This window comes from Cervus canadensis, chromosome 21 (genome assembly GCF_019320065.1).
Source record: "Cervus canadensis isolate Bull #8, Minnesota chromosome 21, ASM1932006v1, whole genome shotgun sequence".
NCBI classification, from domain to species: Eukaryota; Metazoa; Chordata; class Mammalia; order Artiodactyla; family Cervidae; genus Cervus; species Cervus canadensis.
This window is the reverse complement of record NC_057406.1, coordinates 50,149,300-50,162,915: the sequence shown is the minus strand read 5'-3', so window position 1 is coordinate 50,162,915 and position 13,616 is coordinate 50,149,300. Positions and strand designations below refer to the sequence as shown.

The following is a 13,616-nucleotide window of genomic DNA, read 5'->3' as shown; positions in this document are numbered from 1 at the left end:
TTCACCTTCACACATTAAATGTTTCAGGACATTTATCTCATTGAATTGTAATAGGAACCCATAAAGAAAGGGTTCAAGAAGGACTTCCCCAAGGTTTCACAGTAGCAAGAGGATTAAAGTCAGATAGCATGATGCCAAGACCTGCTCAGAAGTCACTCACACACCTTGTTGCACTCCTGAGGGGATAATTTTGATTAATAACAGGAATGCAGAGCTGGGGTGAAGGCACCCTTGCCTTGGCCGCACTGCCCTGGCACGGACCCAGGAGGAAGATGACCCTCCTTCTGCTTTTTCAGCAGGTGAAGATGCCCGTCACATCCTCCTCGCATCTCTTCTACCTGGCCCTGTGCTTGCTCGCCTTCACCAGCTCTGCCACGGCGGGACCCGAGACCCTCTGCGGGGCTGAGTTGGTGGATGCTCTCCAGTTCGTGTGCGGAGACAGGGGCTTTTATTTCAGTAAGTAGCCTCCCCTTCACTGCTCTGTGGGTTTACAACCGTGGGGAGTGTGCAAAGAACTGAATGACTGCCTGTGGCTGGCAGCCATCCTCGGCCTCCGAGATTCCTCACCTTAATGCAAGCCTAGTGTTTCGGCGGGGCCGTGGCACGTTCTGCAGATTTTGGATGGAATTTTCCTCCTTAGCAGTTTGTCTTTTAACTACTTCCCGCTAGGCTTTCCCGCAACTATTCTGCTCTGCCCTCACTATTCCATTCCTTCCAGGGAAAAGACAGGACAAGATGGCCCTGGGGGACTGAAGTTTTGGTTTTCCAGATCTGTGGGTGCACGTAATGACATCTGTGAACATGTAGGGATGTTTTAAGTGCTAGGTCACTTGGAGGAAACTAGAAAGGTGGACTTGGCAAAGGGGCACATCCCAGGTGTCTCCATGTGATATGAAATCACCCCGAACAGGCAGAAGGTGAACATCGCCGAAAGGCACATTTGCAAAGACACAGGCTCTCGCTCAATGCAAACTGAAACGCTGAGTTCATTTGCCCTCGGTTCACACTGACCTTGAGTCTTCGCTGTTGCCTTCCTTTGATGTCACCCTTCTCTGGGGCTCTCCAGTGATGCCTCCATCTGGAAAAGGGTTTCTGACAAGTGTAAGGTCACTTATTCCAGAAGTAGGTCTCAGGTGATTAAAAAGTCAACAGTCAATAAAAAGTAGACAGCCAAGTCCACGCTTGCAGATAAATAATAAACACAAACGGGAGTCCCTGCTGCCTGAGGGAATGGATCACTTAGAGAACACACCTCAGAGGCATCTGGCTCGTCTGTGTTACAGGACACTGAGTGATGGAAAGCCATATGCTCGTTCTGTTTAATTCTTTGCAAATTTAGAGAGTTTCAGGAAACGGACACGCAGGTCTTCAGGACGGTGAATCATTCTTAGAGGTTCATGTGGCTTAAGTGTAGACAGCTTACCTCAGTTACCCACTAGGCTTTGAATAGCTCCTGTGATGACTCACACTTCCAGTCTCTCTCCTCTTCCCAGGAAGGTGTATGTGTGTGAGAGAGAGACTGGAAGGAGTGGTCTGTGAGTGTAGCACTCTGGGATGGGTAGGGAGAATGGGAAGGAAGAGGCTGGTAGGCATGTTGATGGTCTGTACTCATTGTAGATTTGGTGACAAATAGCTTTTCAACAACTAGTGACAGAGAGTGAGAAGTGCGTTCTACTCTTTGAATGAGCAAATTCCCACCCTCTGTTTCCAGCCAACGCTTTGAGTGAGTTCATTTATTTTTCTGGCAATAGAGCAATTCTGTCCCATTCTCTGTTTCTATGCAGACGAATGAGTTCATTTGGTGAGTGCTTTTCGAATAGCAGACCCGTTTTACCTTCAGAGTATCTGGCAGAAGGCAAATGTGTCACATCGACATCACCCGGCGATGGCTTGTCACTACTCTTTACTTTGCTACTACTGAGCCACATTTTAAAAAATGGATAAGTGGGTCTCAGTTATTATGCCCAAGAGGATTTTTTTTTTGCTTTGATAATCCATTTGTGCCATTTCTTTTTATCCAGTTCACTAGGTGATGGCCGAGTCCCCAAGTGTCTTGGGTTATGTGCCAGGTTGAATTGCCATGTTTGATGTGACATGCTCCAGGATCCATGCACAGTGCATGAAAACTGGATCTTTCTATGACTGTGATGCTTATAATTAAATGACAGAAAATGAGAAAGAAAAAAAATAATTTGATCCCAAGTTACCCTTTGATACTTATATATGTTCACACAAAGAATTAAGGGTGTTGGATAACTATGATGGAAACTGATTTCAACTCACTGGAAGGCATTCTATTATTCAAATGATCAAATTTTACAAATGTGTTTTAATTCTCTCTTAATTTGAAAGGGGAAGGTTCTACATGGCAACTCTTAATGCCATATATAGAATATAACTTTGGATAGAAAGTGGTTTTATAAATTGTGTTTTATTATTGAGAGTCTAGGTTTCATAAGTTCTGGTTTATAGAACTCTGTGGCAATGTAAATTATTTGTCTGACATAAACTTTCATGCACAAAAGTATTCTTGTCAATTTTCTAGTCAACTGGACTAGCCTTTTTGCCCAAGAGACGTTAACCCCTTTAAATTGTTAAATTCAGAACATTGATGGAACCTCTGCTATGTGTAAGACACTGTACAAGGCATGAGTGAGATACCTGGAAATGAATGAGAGATTAACTTTGCTTTCAAGGAACTCACAGTCTAGTTAGGAGGTTAAAAAAAAAAAAAGTATTATCAAGTATCAGAGAGGAAAATAATCATGGAGGAAAAATGCAATCCTTTATGCTTTTCCTAAATACTTTTCCCATTTTTAAAATCAGCTGACCAAGATCTACCCTCTCAATGGGTTCCTTGATACCAAAGGCCAGATTATTTACCACTGAATCCCAGTATCTAGCTCAATGCCTGGCTGATATAGCTGCGGCTCAAGTTTGATTGTTGAACTGGCAGGACTGAATTGAACTGAATCCCATTGAATGCAATGGCATGACTTGTTTGAGATCTTAGTCTTTAGAATCATCAAGAATTAGGTTTGTCAGGTACTTCTTGCCTCATATTTACCCAGCTATTTGATAAAACTTTATCTTTTTTCAACTGAATACAATGTATACCAACAATGACTTAGAGGCGGCATTTAGATCCTCCCTAAGCTACATTGATGGTCCGTTTCACGTCTGAGCCAATTATTCTTAAAGGCATTAACTGTTGTCAACAAATTTTATTGAGTTTCCTTTTTGTCCCTTGAGATTTACTCTGTGTGAAGAAGTCAGCTCTAAGCATTTACAGCCTTTGAAATACTTTTTAGAGGAAAGCAGTCTCCCCTACCTCTATCCCCTGTCAATTGACTCTTATTATTGTTTTTACCCTTTTCAAAGTTTTATTGTGGCTGCGTTCTTCATTTTAAGCTGCTTCAAATCCATTTTGAACGTATGTATTTTTTTAACTGTGGAAGGGAGTTTCTGATCTTAGTTTGAAATGAAAACATCTAAAAAAATGTTACCTCCGTATCTATCTTTTTTACTGGGCCAGAATATTTAACAAGGGGAATTTTTAACCCTATTAAGAGACAAAACTATCCTGAATAACTTTTATTTTTTTGGTAACACTTAATTTTGTATTGATCAACCCAATGTTCTAAACGAGCTCCTATTTCTCTACAAGCCTAAGTTCCACTAGAGCACAGAGCGTGCCACCTTCTCGATTATCTGTTTTGTGACCATCTTCCCAGCATAAGTGCAAAAGTTCTTCTATAATTAACACAGCTTCACCACACATTACATGCAATAAAAGAGCTAAGTATTGATTCTTCCTTATGTATCATAGTATGAGAGCATGTCAACCAGTCTCGTACTTTCATAGTCTTGGGAGAAAAATGGTGGCCTAATGGAGTTGGCACATTGGGAAAGAGCTAGCTATTATCTTTCCAGATTGATGGAGGAGCCTCATAGAGAGCAGTTTGTCACAACCTTGCTGTGGCATGGAACAGAACAAGAGGAAAAGAGCTTCAAGTGAAATAGGAGAAGTTCAGCTTGCCATAGATACTATTTTTGACAGTCATGGTGATTAACCATCTTAACATGTGCTTTAGAGGCTTGTGGAATTTCTCTCCTTGAAGATACTTTTAAAATTGACAGACAACCAACCACCTTGAATGGTTTCAATTAAGAGCAACCAAAAGAAAGCGAGTTTCTGGGGTCCTTTTTAGTTTTAAGAGTCTATAAACAGTCCCTTAAATAAACTGTATATGCTTTATCTCTGCGGTCTGGGAAAAAGGAGAAGTAAATCAATTAGAAAGGAAAGTTGGATACCCTTTTGGTTAGTCCAGATTTATAGCTTTTATAAAATATACTTCCAATGCATACTTATTAAGAACAGGTCTGAATAAATGAATGGCATTCTTCATGTGTTAAAACATACTGTTTTATAAAGAGTTTAAGTAAAACTTTGCAATGAATTTCATTGTTACTGATTGCAACAACCTTCCTAGATTGAGGTTATTATTATTAACTCAAGCTTCTTTCATTTGAAATATAGTGCTCAGAAAACTGCTCCCAGACCTGTCATTCATTAGCTGTATGACTTTGGCAGGCATTTAAACTTCCTGGGCCAAAATGTCCTTGTCTATAAAACAAGGGGATTTTGTTCAAGTAAATGACCTCTTCTAACTTTTAACAGACTCATAGTCTAGGTTGTAATTAACAAGGATTTGGTACTATTCAAGAAAGGAGAATCTTGGATTTAAATAGTGACCAAAGAACGTTTTAGACTCCTTTATCTTCTTCACATAGTTTCTGTTCATCCCCAGATAGGGGACCCCACCTACTTAAAGCAAGACAAGCCAGTGCCTTTGTTTTAGTTTGTTTTAAGCTGAGTTCCAACCCCTCAGGGATGGAATAGAAGCTCAGACATGACCAAATACATGCAAGTTATCTGGCCAAAGGAGCACACACCTCATGAAAACAGATGGCCATTGTTCTTTGCTAGGAAGGACTCACTGACAGTTCTCATCTTTACATTTTTCCAGTCTCCTGAAAGCGAGGCCAGTTAAGTAGGTCAGTTTTTAGCTGCTCTTTATAAATTAGAGGGCAGATTGAATCTGTAGTCTTCTAAACCTTGACTAAAAGCCTTTTCCCAGCTATGGAGACTACCTATCCAATTAAAGAGAGTACAGCACTGGGGACATCCAAAGACACACTCAGCCACCATGAGCGTTGCTTTGAGTGGGGCTGGGTTTGAGCTACACCGTTTGCATTCCTTGGCTTGGCAACCCTTAGACCTCCAGCTATGCATTTGTGTGACAGCTGGTCAAAGTTAGAGGTACAGTCACTGGCTGTTACTTTCTCTTTGAAGCTAATTGGAACATGTGGGATTTGACCTTGGCCCTGGCCTCATTAGCACCACTAAGCTAACAGGCCACAGAGATGCTTAAAGAGCAACAGTGAGTTTTCATATTGACCTTCACTAGTGGCTACTACTCTTTAAATATGCCCAAGAGGACTAGTCTGGGCAACCAAGGGACTTCTAAGAAACTGATGATTTCTGTGCAAATTTAGAAAATATTGCAATATTGCAAATGCAATAATTTACGTTTTTCTGATATGGTCAAGCGCCTCAAGACCATCTTCTCCCCGATAAACAGTTACAAGAAGCAAGAGAGGGAAGGAGTCAAGGCCAAGTGTGGTCTCTACTGCCAAGAATCCAGGATGTGAATTCTAGCTCTGTAACTTACTTGGTGGGTGGCATCGAGCAAGTCACTTAACCTCTTTGTTCTTTAATTTCCTCATCCCCAAAACAAGCACTACCTCACAGAACTGGTTAATCTGTTAGAACATATTAAATTAGAATACTGCCTGGCACGGGAAGCATCATAAACACATTAACAATTATACTTATTTATTCTCTTCTGGGATCAGTCACAGAGTCTACTGCAAAGGTCTGGGCAGCCCAATTCATTACACACTCATTTCCCTCAATGTGTGCTAAGTTGCTTCAGTCATGTCCAACTCTGTGCAATCCTGTAGACTGTAGCCTGCCAGACTCCTCTGTCCGTGGGATTCTCCAGACAAGAATACTAGGGTGCATTGTCATTTCCTCCTCCAGGGGATCTTCCCAACCCAGGGATCAAACCCGGGTCTCCTGCATTGCAGGCAGATTCTTCACCATCTGAGCCACCAGGGAAACCTATTTCTCTCTGTAGGGGCAGCTGATAAAACCTGTTGCTAATGGGAACACTTACAGTAGTATCAGTAGCACAAAGGATGTCTTATGCTTGACCAGCATTTTCATTTTTTCAAAATCCAATTGTAGCAACTCTCTCACTATGTCTTTACCCCAGTCTTAGAAGGTAAAAATCATTGCTTTACTGGACAAGTGAGAAATGTGAGACCCAGAGAGTTTGTGATTTACCTTACTGGATGGATCCAGAAACAAAGTCAAGGTGTCTTGTGTCCAAGAAGCATGTCCATCTGCCCATTCACATCGCTTAAAGGCCCATAGTGTTGCAATGTAGAGATATGCTTCCAAAAGGCCTTGGCATCTTCTGGGAGAGCAGGAACAGAAACCCCTGGGGGCGCAGTTGATTCTGAACTTCTTTGAAAGGAGACTCAAGGGAGACATCCATGGAATGACCGACCCTACAGTTTAGGAAATATTTATAGAATTTCTTCAGGCTGCACCAGAAAAGCTTCTTCGATTAGAGGCTGCTGCCATTTGAGTCCCTTGCTTTCACAGACTGGGCTCCACTCAGATAGCACACTGCAGCTCCCTGTTGAGCATAAGGATATCTCTTATGATCCGGGGGACTCCTTCCACTGGCCAACTTCAACTTTTCTTCTTTCTTGGCCACCACACTTCCAGTGCTTCTTTCCTAGTAGCTACGAGTTCTGTTGTTTTTTTCTCAAAGACCTGCTGAAGAAGAACTGTTTGTTGGACCAGACATCTCTCTCTCTCTGGGTTTTATAAGAGAGATGGTAAAGGAGGAGTGGCTATAAGGCAGCATATGGGAGTGGGCCAGGCAGGACGTGTCTTCCCCAACTTGACCATGAAAGGAGCTGTGGAAGGTTTGGCTGGGAGGCTCCCACCGGGGCAGGTGCCTCTCAACCAGCTGCTTGAAGACCATCAGTATTGGAAGGTCTCAGATGTTCATGGCTGGGAGGCTCATAGCTCCATTTTGGATCCAGAAGAGTGTTGGTGTTTTCCAAACCACTGCGTCTCTGTATACTTAGGCCAGACATCATGGACCGTGCCAGTATTTCTCAAGGCCTCTGTAAAGAGCCAACCTCAAGCCTGTAGGTGACTTTCTTCTGATTTCAGAGCCTACACCAAAGAATCAAACACTCTGTTAACAGGCAGGCAATTTCTCCCAAGGAGATTGCTCATTGTTCTTCATGATGGGCTACGAAGCCTTTGCCCTTTTATGCAGCCAGAGTCTTTGACAACCTTGGTGGCAAAAAATCATTCCTGTACTGAGCTGCTGCCCTGGCAGAGTTCCATCCTACACCTCTCCATGGAACATCAGCAAGCTCTTACATCACAAAGAATTACTTTTGGTTGCCTGGAAAGTTCAAGTCCCCAGGCCTTATTAGCTGTTAGACTAAGGAGATGACAACAGAACATTTCACTTGTCTTTATCTATATGTGAGATCATGTTTAAAACATAGCAAAGAGCTGTTATTTGACGTGTGATTCTTTAAGTGCAGTAAGTTGTATGCCTATTTAATGCATTGTTTAGTCTCACATTGGCTAAAGCCCCTTAAAGAAGCACTTGGCAAGCTCTGGCTTTTCATTCTTGGCATAGCTGCCCCTCTTATTTTTTCACTGAACCTTAAATACCAAGAAAAATCCTTCAGTTACTTTACATCTGGCATATTACTTTATGCAATTGCCCAGAACTTTTGCACATGGCCCTCTGCATTTGTCCGAAGGTAATTAATGGCTTTGCAATATTTGATCAGCAGCAGTGTGGACACAAAAAGAAGTTGTGCAATCAGCAGAGACCACACAGTCTTTTAAATGAAAACCTTTTTTGCATCAAATGCTCAGGCGTTGTGCAGGGATAAGGGTTTCCATGCCAAAACAGAGAGAGAGAGAGAATGGGCATGCTGAAGTCCCTGGGAAGATACCCAAGAACCTGATTCTTGATTAAGTATATATCTCTGTAATAAAACTACCTAATTGTTCACAGAAAGTAAAATTGAAGATTGCTATAAGCTTGGAAGCCCTTGAAAAATAATCTAGTCAAACATGACAAGTTAAACTCAGAGAGAAGGGACAAGTCTAAGGTCATGCCCCTGCTAATTAGTGCAGAAGTAAGAAGGAGGAGATACTTTTGATTCTGTTTCCTGATTTCATGCTGTGTTCCACCTTCATCTATGATGGACCAAGCTTATGTCTAAGTTACCTGGTAAATTTCAAATGACCAGGAGATGCCTTCAGTCAGTCTCATCCAAATGAACATAGATCTTGGTGATGCTCTCATTCCAATAAATTTCCTGAGATTGAAGTTAGAGAATTCAGAGAGTAAGAGACTGTTACTCCCTTGCTGTAGAAATTTGTACAAACCAAAGGTATTCCCTGCCTTTTTCCTATACCATGCACTCAGCCTTTCAGTGTGCCTGGGGAATTCCAAATCCACTTCAGGTCATGATTTAGAGTTTTATTATATATTATATTATTCTGACTCTTTGGTCACTCTCTCCAATGTCAACTTGGGTAGAACTGCTTTGGAATGACTTAGCAAAGCTGTGCTCCTGGAAAATCTGAAACAGCCTGACGAGTCATTGGATCAGCTTCTTTTCTGGAGATTTCTCTGACGGCCCTAAGCCAAAAGAAATTTGCACCTGATTTTTTTGCACATTTCCAAGCAAATGCTCTATGAAATCTCTTCAGATTTTTCTTCTTTCACCTGTGGTCTTTCTGAGGTACTAGAAAGGCTGTTGGAAGGGTCTTTTAAGCTTTCAGAATGGGTTAGTCATAGAGTCAATTCTGTGAGTCAGTTCTGTGAGAAGATGGTCCTACCTCTGTACCATTTACCCTGATGAAATGGGTCTTTCATCAGAGGCAAGTGATGAAGAAAGTCTGTGCTGAGCCAACCTACATGCAACCAGCTCCTGATAATCTATGAAACTGGGGAAAGGAGCGCCAAGGGTGGGAATTCTGGATTCAGCTGACTTGGGGACACTATATCATTTCAGCCTCCTCGCTCCTCCTCCCTTCCTGCCTCCAGCCCCAGCCCTTTTGTAAGACCAAGTGGCATGTCTTAAAATTCTACTTTATTCTCCCGCTCCCTACTCACCTCCCCCAGCAATGCCATCGGCACCGGGATTTCTCAACCTCAGCACTATTGACATTTTAGGCCAGATAGTTTTTTGCTGGTGGAGAGGGACTGTCCTGTGCATTGTAAAATGTTTAGCACCATATCTGATTGACTTCTACCTTCTAGATGCCAGAAGTCCCATCCTCCAAGTTGTGACAATCAAAAATGTGTCCAGGTGTTGTCAAAATCCCCTGGGGAGGGGAGTGGTGCAAAATTACACCTTGTTGAGGACTATTGGACTAGAGCTGGCTCCAGAAAAAAGCAACTGGAGAGATGGGAAAGCCGTGAGTGTAAGAGACACACAAACTAATTATCAGTCACTGGTTAATGGGGTCCATGGTTCATTGCCCAGAGTAAAGAAATGAGAAGAATTACTGGAGTTTTGAAAGCTTCTTTCTGAGAATAAAGCTCTCTTCCTATAGGCTACCAAAAAAAAAAAAAAGGTATTTACAAGCCCTCCTTTTCGTCTGATAGCTAGGGAACTCATTTATTTTAGTAACAGCAGTATGGGAAGGCAGAAATGAGCAACATTGTGTGCTTAGAAGTTTGAGTGTGACCCCTTGGAGTAAATGAAATAAAAAAGTGGTTTTTCTTTGACTTCAGTATTTGTAGCTATTCCCTTCTTGGTCAAAGGCTTTCAATTCAGAGTGAAAGCCTGGCTCATTTTTCCTGCTTGTGTCTTTCCTATCTGAGTGTCATTTAGTCATTTTATTATCTATAAACAGCCCCACCAGAAAGCAGAAACAGATCAATAAAGTATTACTTTGGAAATCAGAGATTTCACATTTGAGGCTCACCCAGCCCCCTTACTTAACAGCTGTATGCTCTTGGAGAAGCCACTTAATTTCCTTGGGCCTTATATTCCTCGCTTTTAAAATAAGAGTAAAAATACTATGCCACAGAGTTCTTTTAGGGCTCAACTGTAGAGGGGCTTTGGAAACTGAAAGAGAATCCAAATATGTCACTATTAGTGGACTGAATTGAATAGTGGTTTGACAGCCTTTAGTGGCTTTGAACCATTAGTTCAATGGTTCTGCAATAATTACAGTCTAGAAAAGTTAATTTGGCGGTGTATCTTCTCAACCTAATTAATTAAAAATAAAAGCATGCTGGTATCTTCTATTCACCTATCACTTTGAATTTAGACCACCCAAAAGTCTATTAATGGATCTTCAGAATACTTAGTATTACTGTTTATATCCTTATTGGAGAAAGTATTTTAAAAAAAAAGGGGGGGGGGAACCTATCACTTTACCACACTCCAGATAGTGGTTAGGTAGTCACTGAGGTACCACACGTAAGCAAAAAGATTTCCATTCTCCCAAGTCAGCTACTGGTGATTTTTGCTTACCCTCAAAAAAGCAACACTCAGCAGAGGGAATATACTCCGTAATCAGAAAAGTATCTTTGTGCTCTCAGTATCTTTGTCCACCTCAACTGCTTCCTTATCACGGTCTGACTTAGAAGAATTGAATTTTTTGTTTGAGCATGGCTTTGGTGAAATAAAAATTCTGAGTCTGATCACCATATGGACCTGTGAACATGTGATTCTTCTAGCCCAGAAGCTTCACATACAACCACTCCTAGAGACACAATGTTTGATGTAGAAAACCACGGTCAAATACTGGTTACTGCTGCCATGAATTCTCATCCTCTGTCTTTTGAGTGCTTTCAAGAAAAAAAACAGAGACTAAGTTTTAATAGTTCTTTATGTCCTCTGCAGCATGCAGGACACTTAATAAAACTCCTGGACTTGATGTTTAAAAAGGCATTCCAAAAGCTATTTCCTTCTACCGGCCCCCAGGGGTTTATACCCCATGACTTTGCATTTGCTACTGCCGCCATTGTGAATCTGAGGTTGAAGGTGTAGAAGGAAAAAGCTCCCTGAGGTGTCACCCTGCGGGACTCCTCAACTGTGGCCCCAGTGAAGACTTCTAGAACAACAGTAAGCTAATTCTAGTCAGCAGGGAATTTTCAAGAGCTATCATAGGATTCCGCACAAATAGATTTCACCTATGAGAATGGTTTTGAGAACAGAACCTCCATTCAATTCCTCTTTCTTACTTCAACTGAGGCAGCATACTAAAAGGAGAAGTGGCAGGCAGGGAAGATATGTAACAAATGATATATTCCTGGCAAATAAATCCCAAGGTAGGTATAACAACAAGGGCACCAGCCTTCAGGGAACACAAGTGCTTTCTCCTTACCAAAGTATAACTGAAGAACTGGAGAGCTGGAAAGAACCGTATAGAGCAATCTGGTTCAGTGTTCCCGCTTCCCGGATGAGGGAAACAAAAATCCAGAAAAAACACGACGTGCATGAGGTCACAAGGCATGCTGATGGGAAAGCCAGGACTGTAATTCAGTCACCTCACCCTTCTGTTTAGGGCTCTTTGCATAGCTGGATGTTTTAAACTTAACCTTGATAAACCCATCGTGAAGGCAGCACTAGTAACCACAGTTCATAAACTCAAAGTGAACAGCTATGTCATATTCTTCTGGTGTCATGCATTGGGACAGTCTTTGAAAAGTTAAGCCCTTAACCACTCATAAGAACTTTTCCCCAATTTCTATCACCCATTTGGATAATATTATCAAGTCTTTTTATCCCAAATCTGATCAATCTGACTGTAGGACTATGGATCTTCATAGACTCTAGTAGTTTGATGGTTTGGAGGCTTATAACAAACAAAAAGGGAAAGAACTAATTTCCATTTTAGAGGCCATTTTAAAGTCACATCAGCAAGTTGATTGGTTGATGCATTTTGTATTGCTTGTTAACCCAGAAGCTACCCAAAACAAAAGGTATTCTTGATGCATTATTTCTGTCTCTAAACATTCCTGACTTGCTAGTCTTCCATGAAGGCCTTCCATGAAGAAGCTTAAATTTTCCTACGTATTTTGAGTTTTATGTTTCTTTCCATTAAAGTTTCCAGCCGTTCATAGACATATTTAGTTTGGCAGAAGGTACTGGTGACTCATGGAATGAAGAAATTTGAAAGCAAAGCTACTGAAATGGATCTAATTTCTTTTTTGGGGTAATTTGGGAGCGAGCAATTGATAATTTGTCTAATTTTTCCTGGTTTCATCAGCTGCCATACTGCCAAATATTTGTTCCATATGGATGCTTTGTTATTCCTGAAACATGTAACAAATTTCAGCTGCAACTATATCTAATATGGTCAAAGGGTAAGACTATTGTTGGCTCATTTTCTCATTGTTTTTGGCTGGACACCCTCAATCAATGGCTATTGAGCGAAAAAGCAGGATCATATTGAAACCATTTTCAGCATGTTCCTTCCTATGGATCCAACCATTTCACTCTGAGTTTGTCAAGCACAGCAAATGTTCTCTATTAAAGGGATGGTTATGTTTTAGGCATAGATGCCACTGCCAGCTAATTTCATTCACCTTGTAATTCCACTCTTTCCATTTGGTATAGAAACGTTTTTGGCTCTCCAAAGTGTCCTTCTCTGATTCTTGCCTCTCACTGTAGAACAGATATTTGGGGACAGATTTTGAGAAGATCTATGACCTACTCCCACTGTAGGCATTATTTCAGGGTTACTTTAAGAGAGACATCCTGAGGGCCCTGAAACATATGAATCCTAAGACTTGTAAAAGTATTAGTGCCACAAATCTGGCTGACATTTCTGTAGATTACCAGTACTTTGCATGCAATTATGGAGATCTCCCTTACCAGAGAAATCAGACAAAGATTCTGTAACACTGCTCTCAACCACCATCAAACGTAGGCTAAAGATACATAAGGGCTTATTTCTGGCTGGTTCTGAAGTAGGCACTGGTCACTTAGTGTCTTAAAGTCATTCCATCGGTAATTGGTTTCAATCAACAAAAATGATTTCAATGCTCCCCTGCAAAAATAGCTAAAATAACAAACAAAACAGTCTATTTCTTAGAAGAAGCCAGACTTCACTGAAGGCCAGGGAAAGTGTTTTGTGACAAGAAATAATCTCTTACTAATGATGGGAAAATTGGGTTTAATTAACAAATGTCACAGTGTCACATGGTAAAACTACAGGTTAGTGTAGATGGATCCAGAGCCGTGCTGCTCAGAGCCAACTGAGAGCTTCTTAGAAATTCAGAACCAGGGGCCCTATTCTCAGCTAATTAAAAGAAAACCTGCATTTTAGCAGATACCCAGGAGATTTTATGCATGTGAGGGTTTGAGGAGCCCTGGTCTACCGAATCACAGGAAATAGCAGATACCTGCTGACTGATATCTCTCTCTCTCTCTCATCTAAGAGAGAGAACACAAAATATTCAGATCTGGAC

The 13,616-nt window shown here is 41.4% G+C and overlaps 1 protein-coding gene across 9 annotated transcripts in view; it reads left to right on the top strand.

The window, feature by feature from the left end:
• Positions 1-13,616, top strand: part of IGF1 (insulin like growth factor 1) — a 79,795-nt gene that overhangs the window by 4,875 nt on the left and 61,304 nt on the right. For 5 of the 9 annotated variants that reach the window (XM_043440194.1, XM_043440197.1, XM_043440193.1 and 2 more), the window contains exon 2: positions 297-456. In XM_043440194.1, coding sequence (XP_043296129.1) covers positions 297-456 — 160 coding nt within the window. The remainder of the gene's footprint in view (positions 1-296; positions 457-13,616) is intronic. The other 4 variants (XM_043440196.1, XM_043440198.1, XM_043440190.1 and 1 more) reach the window with 1 other exon arrangement.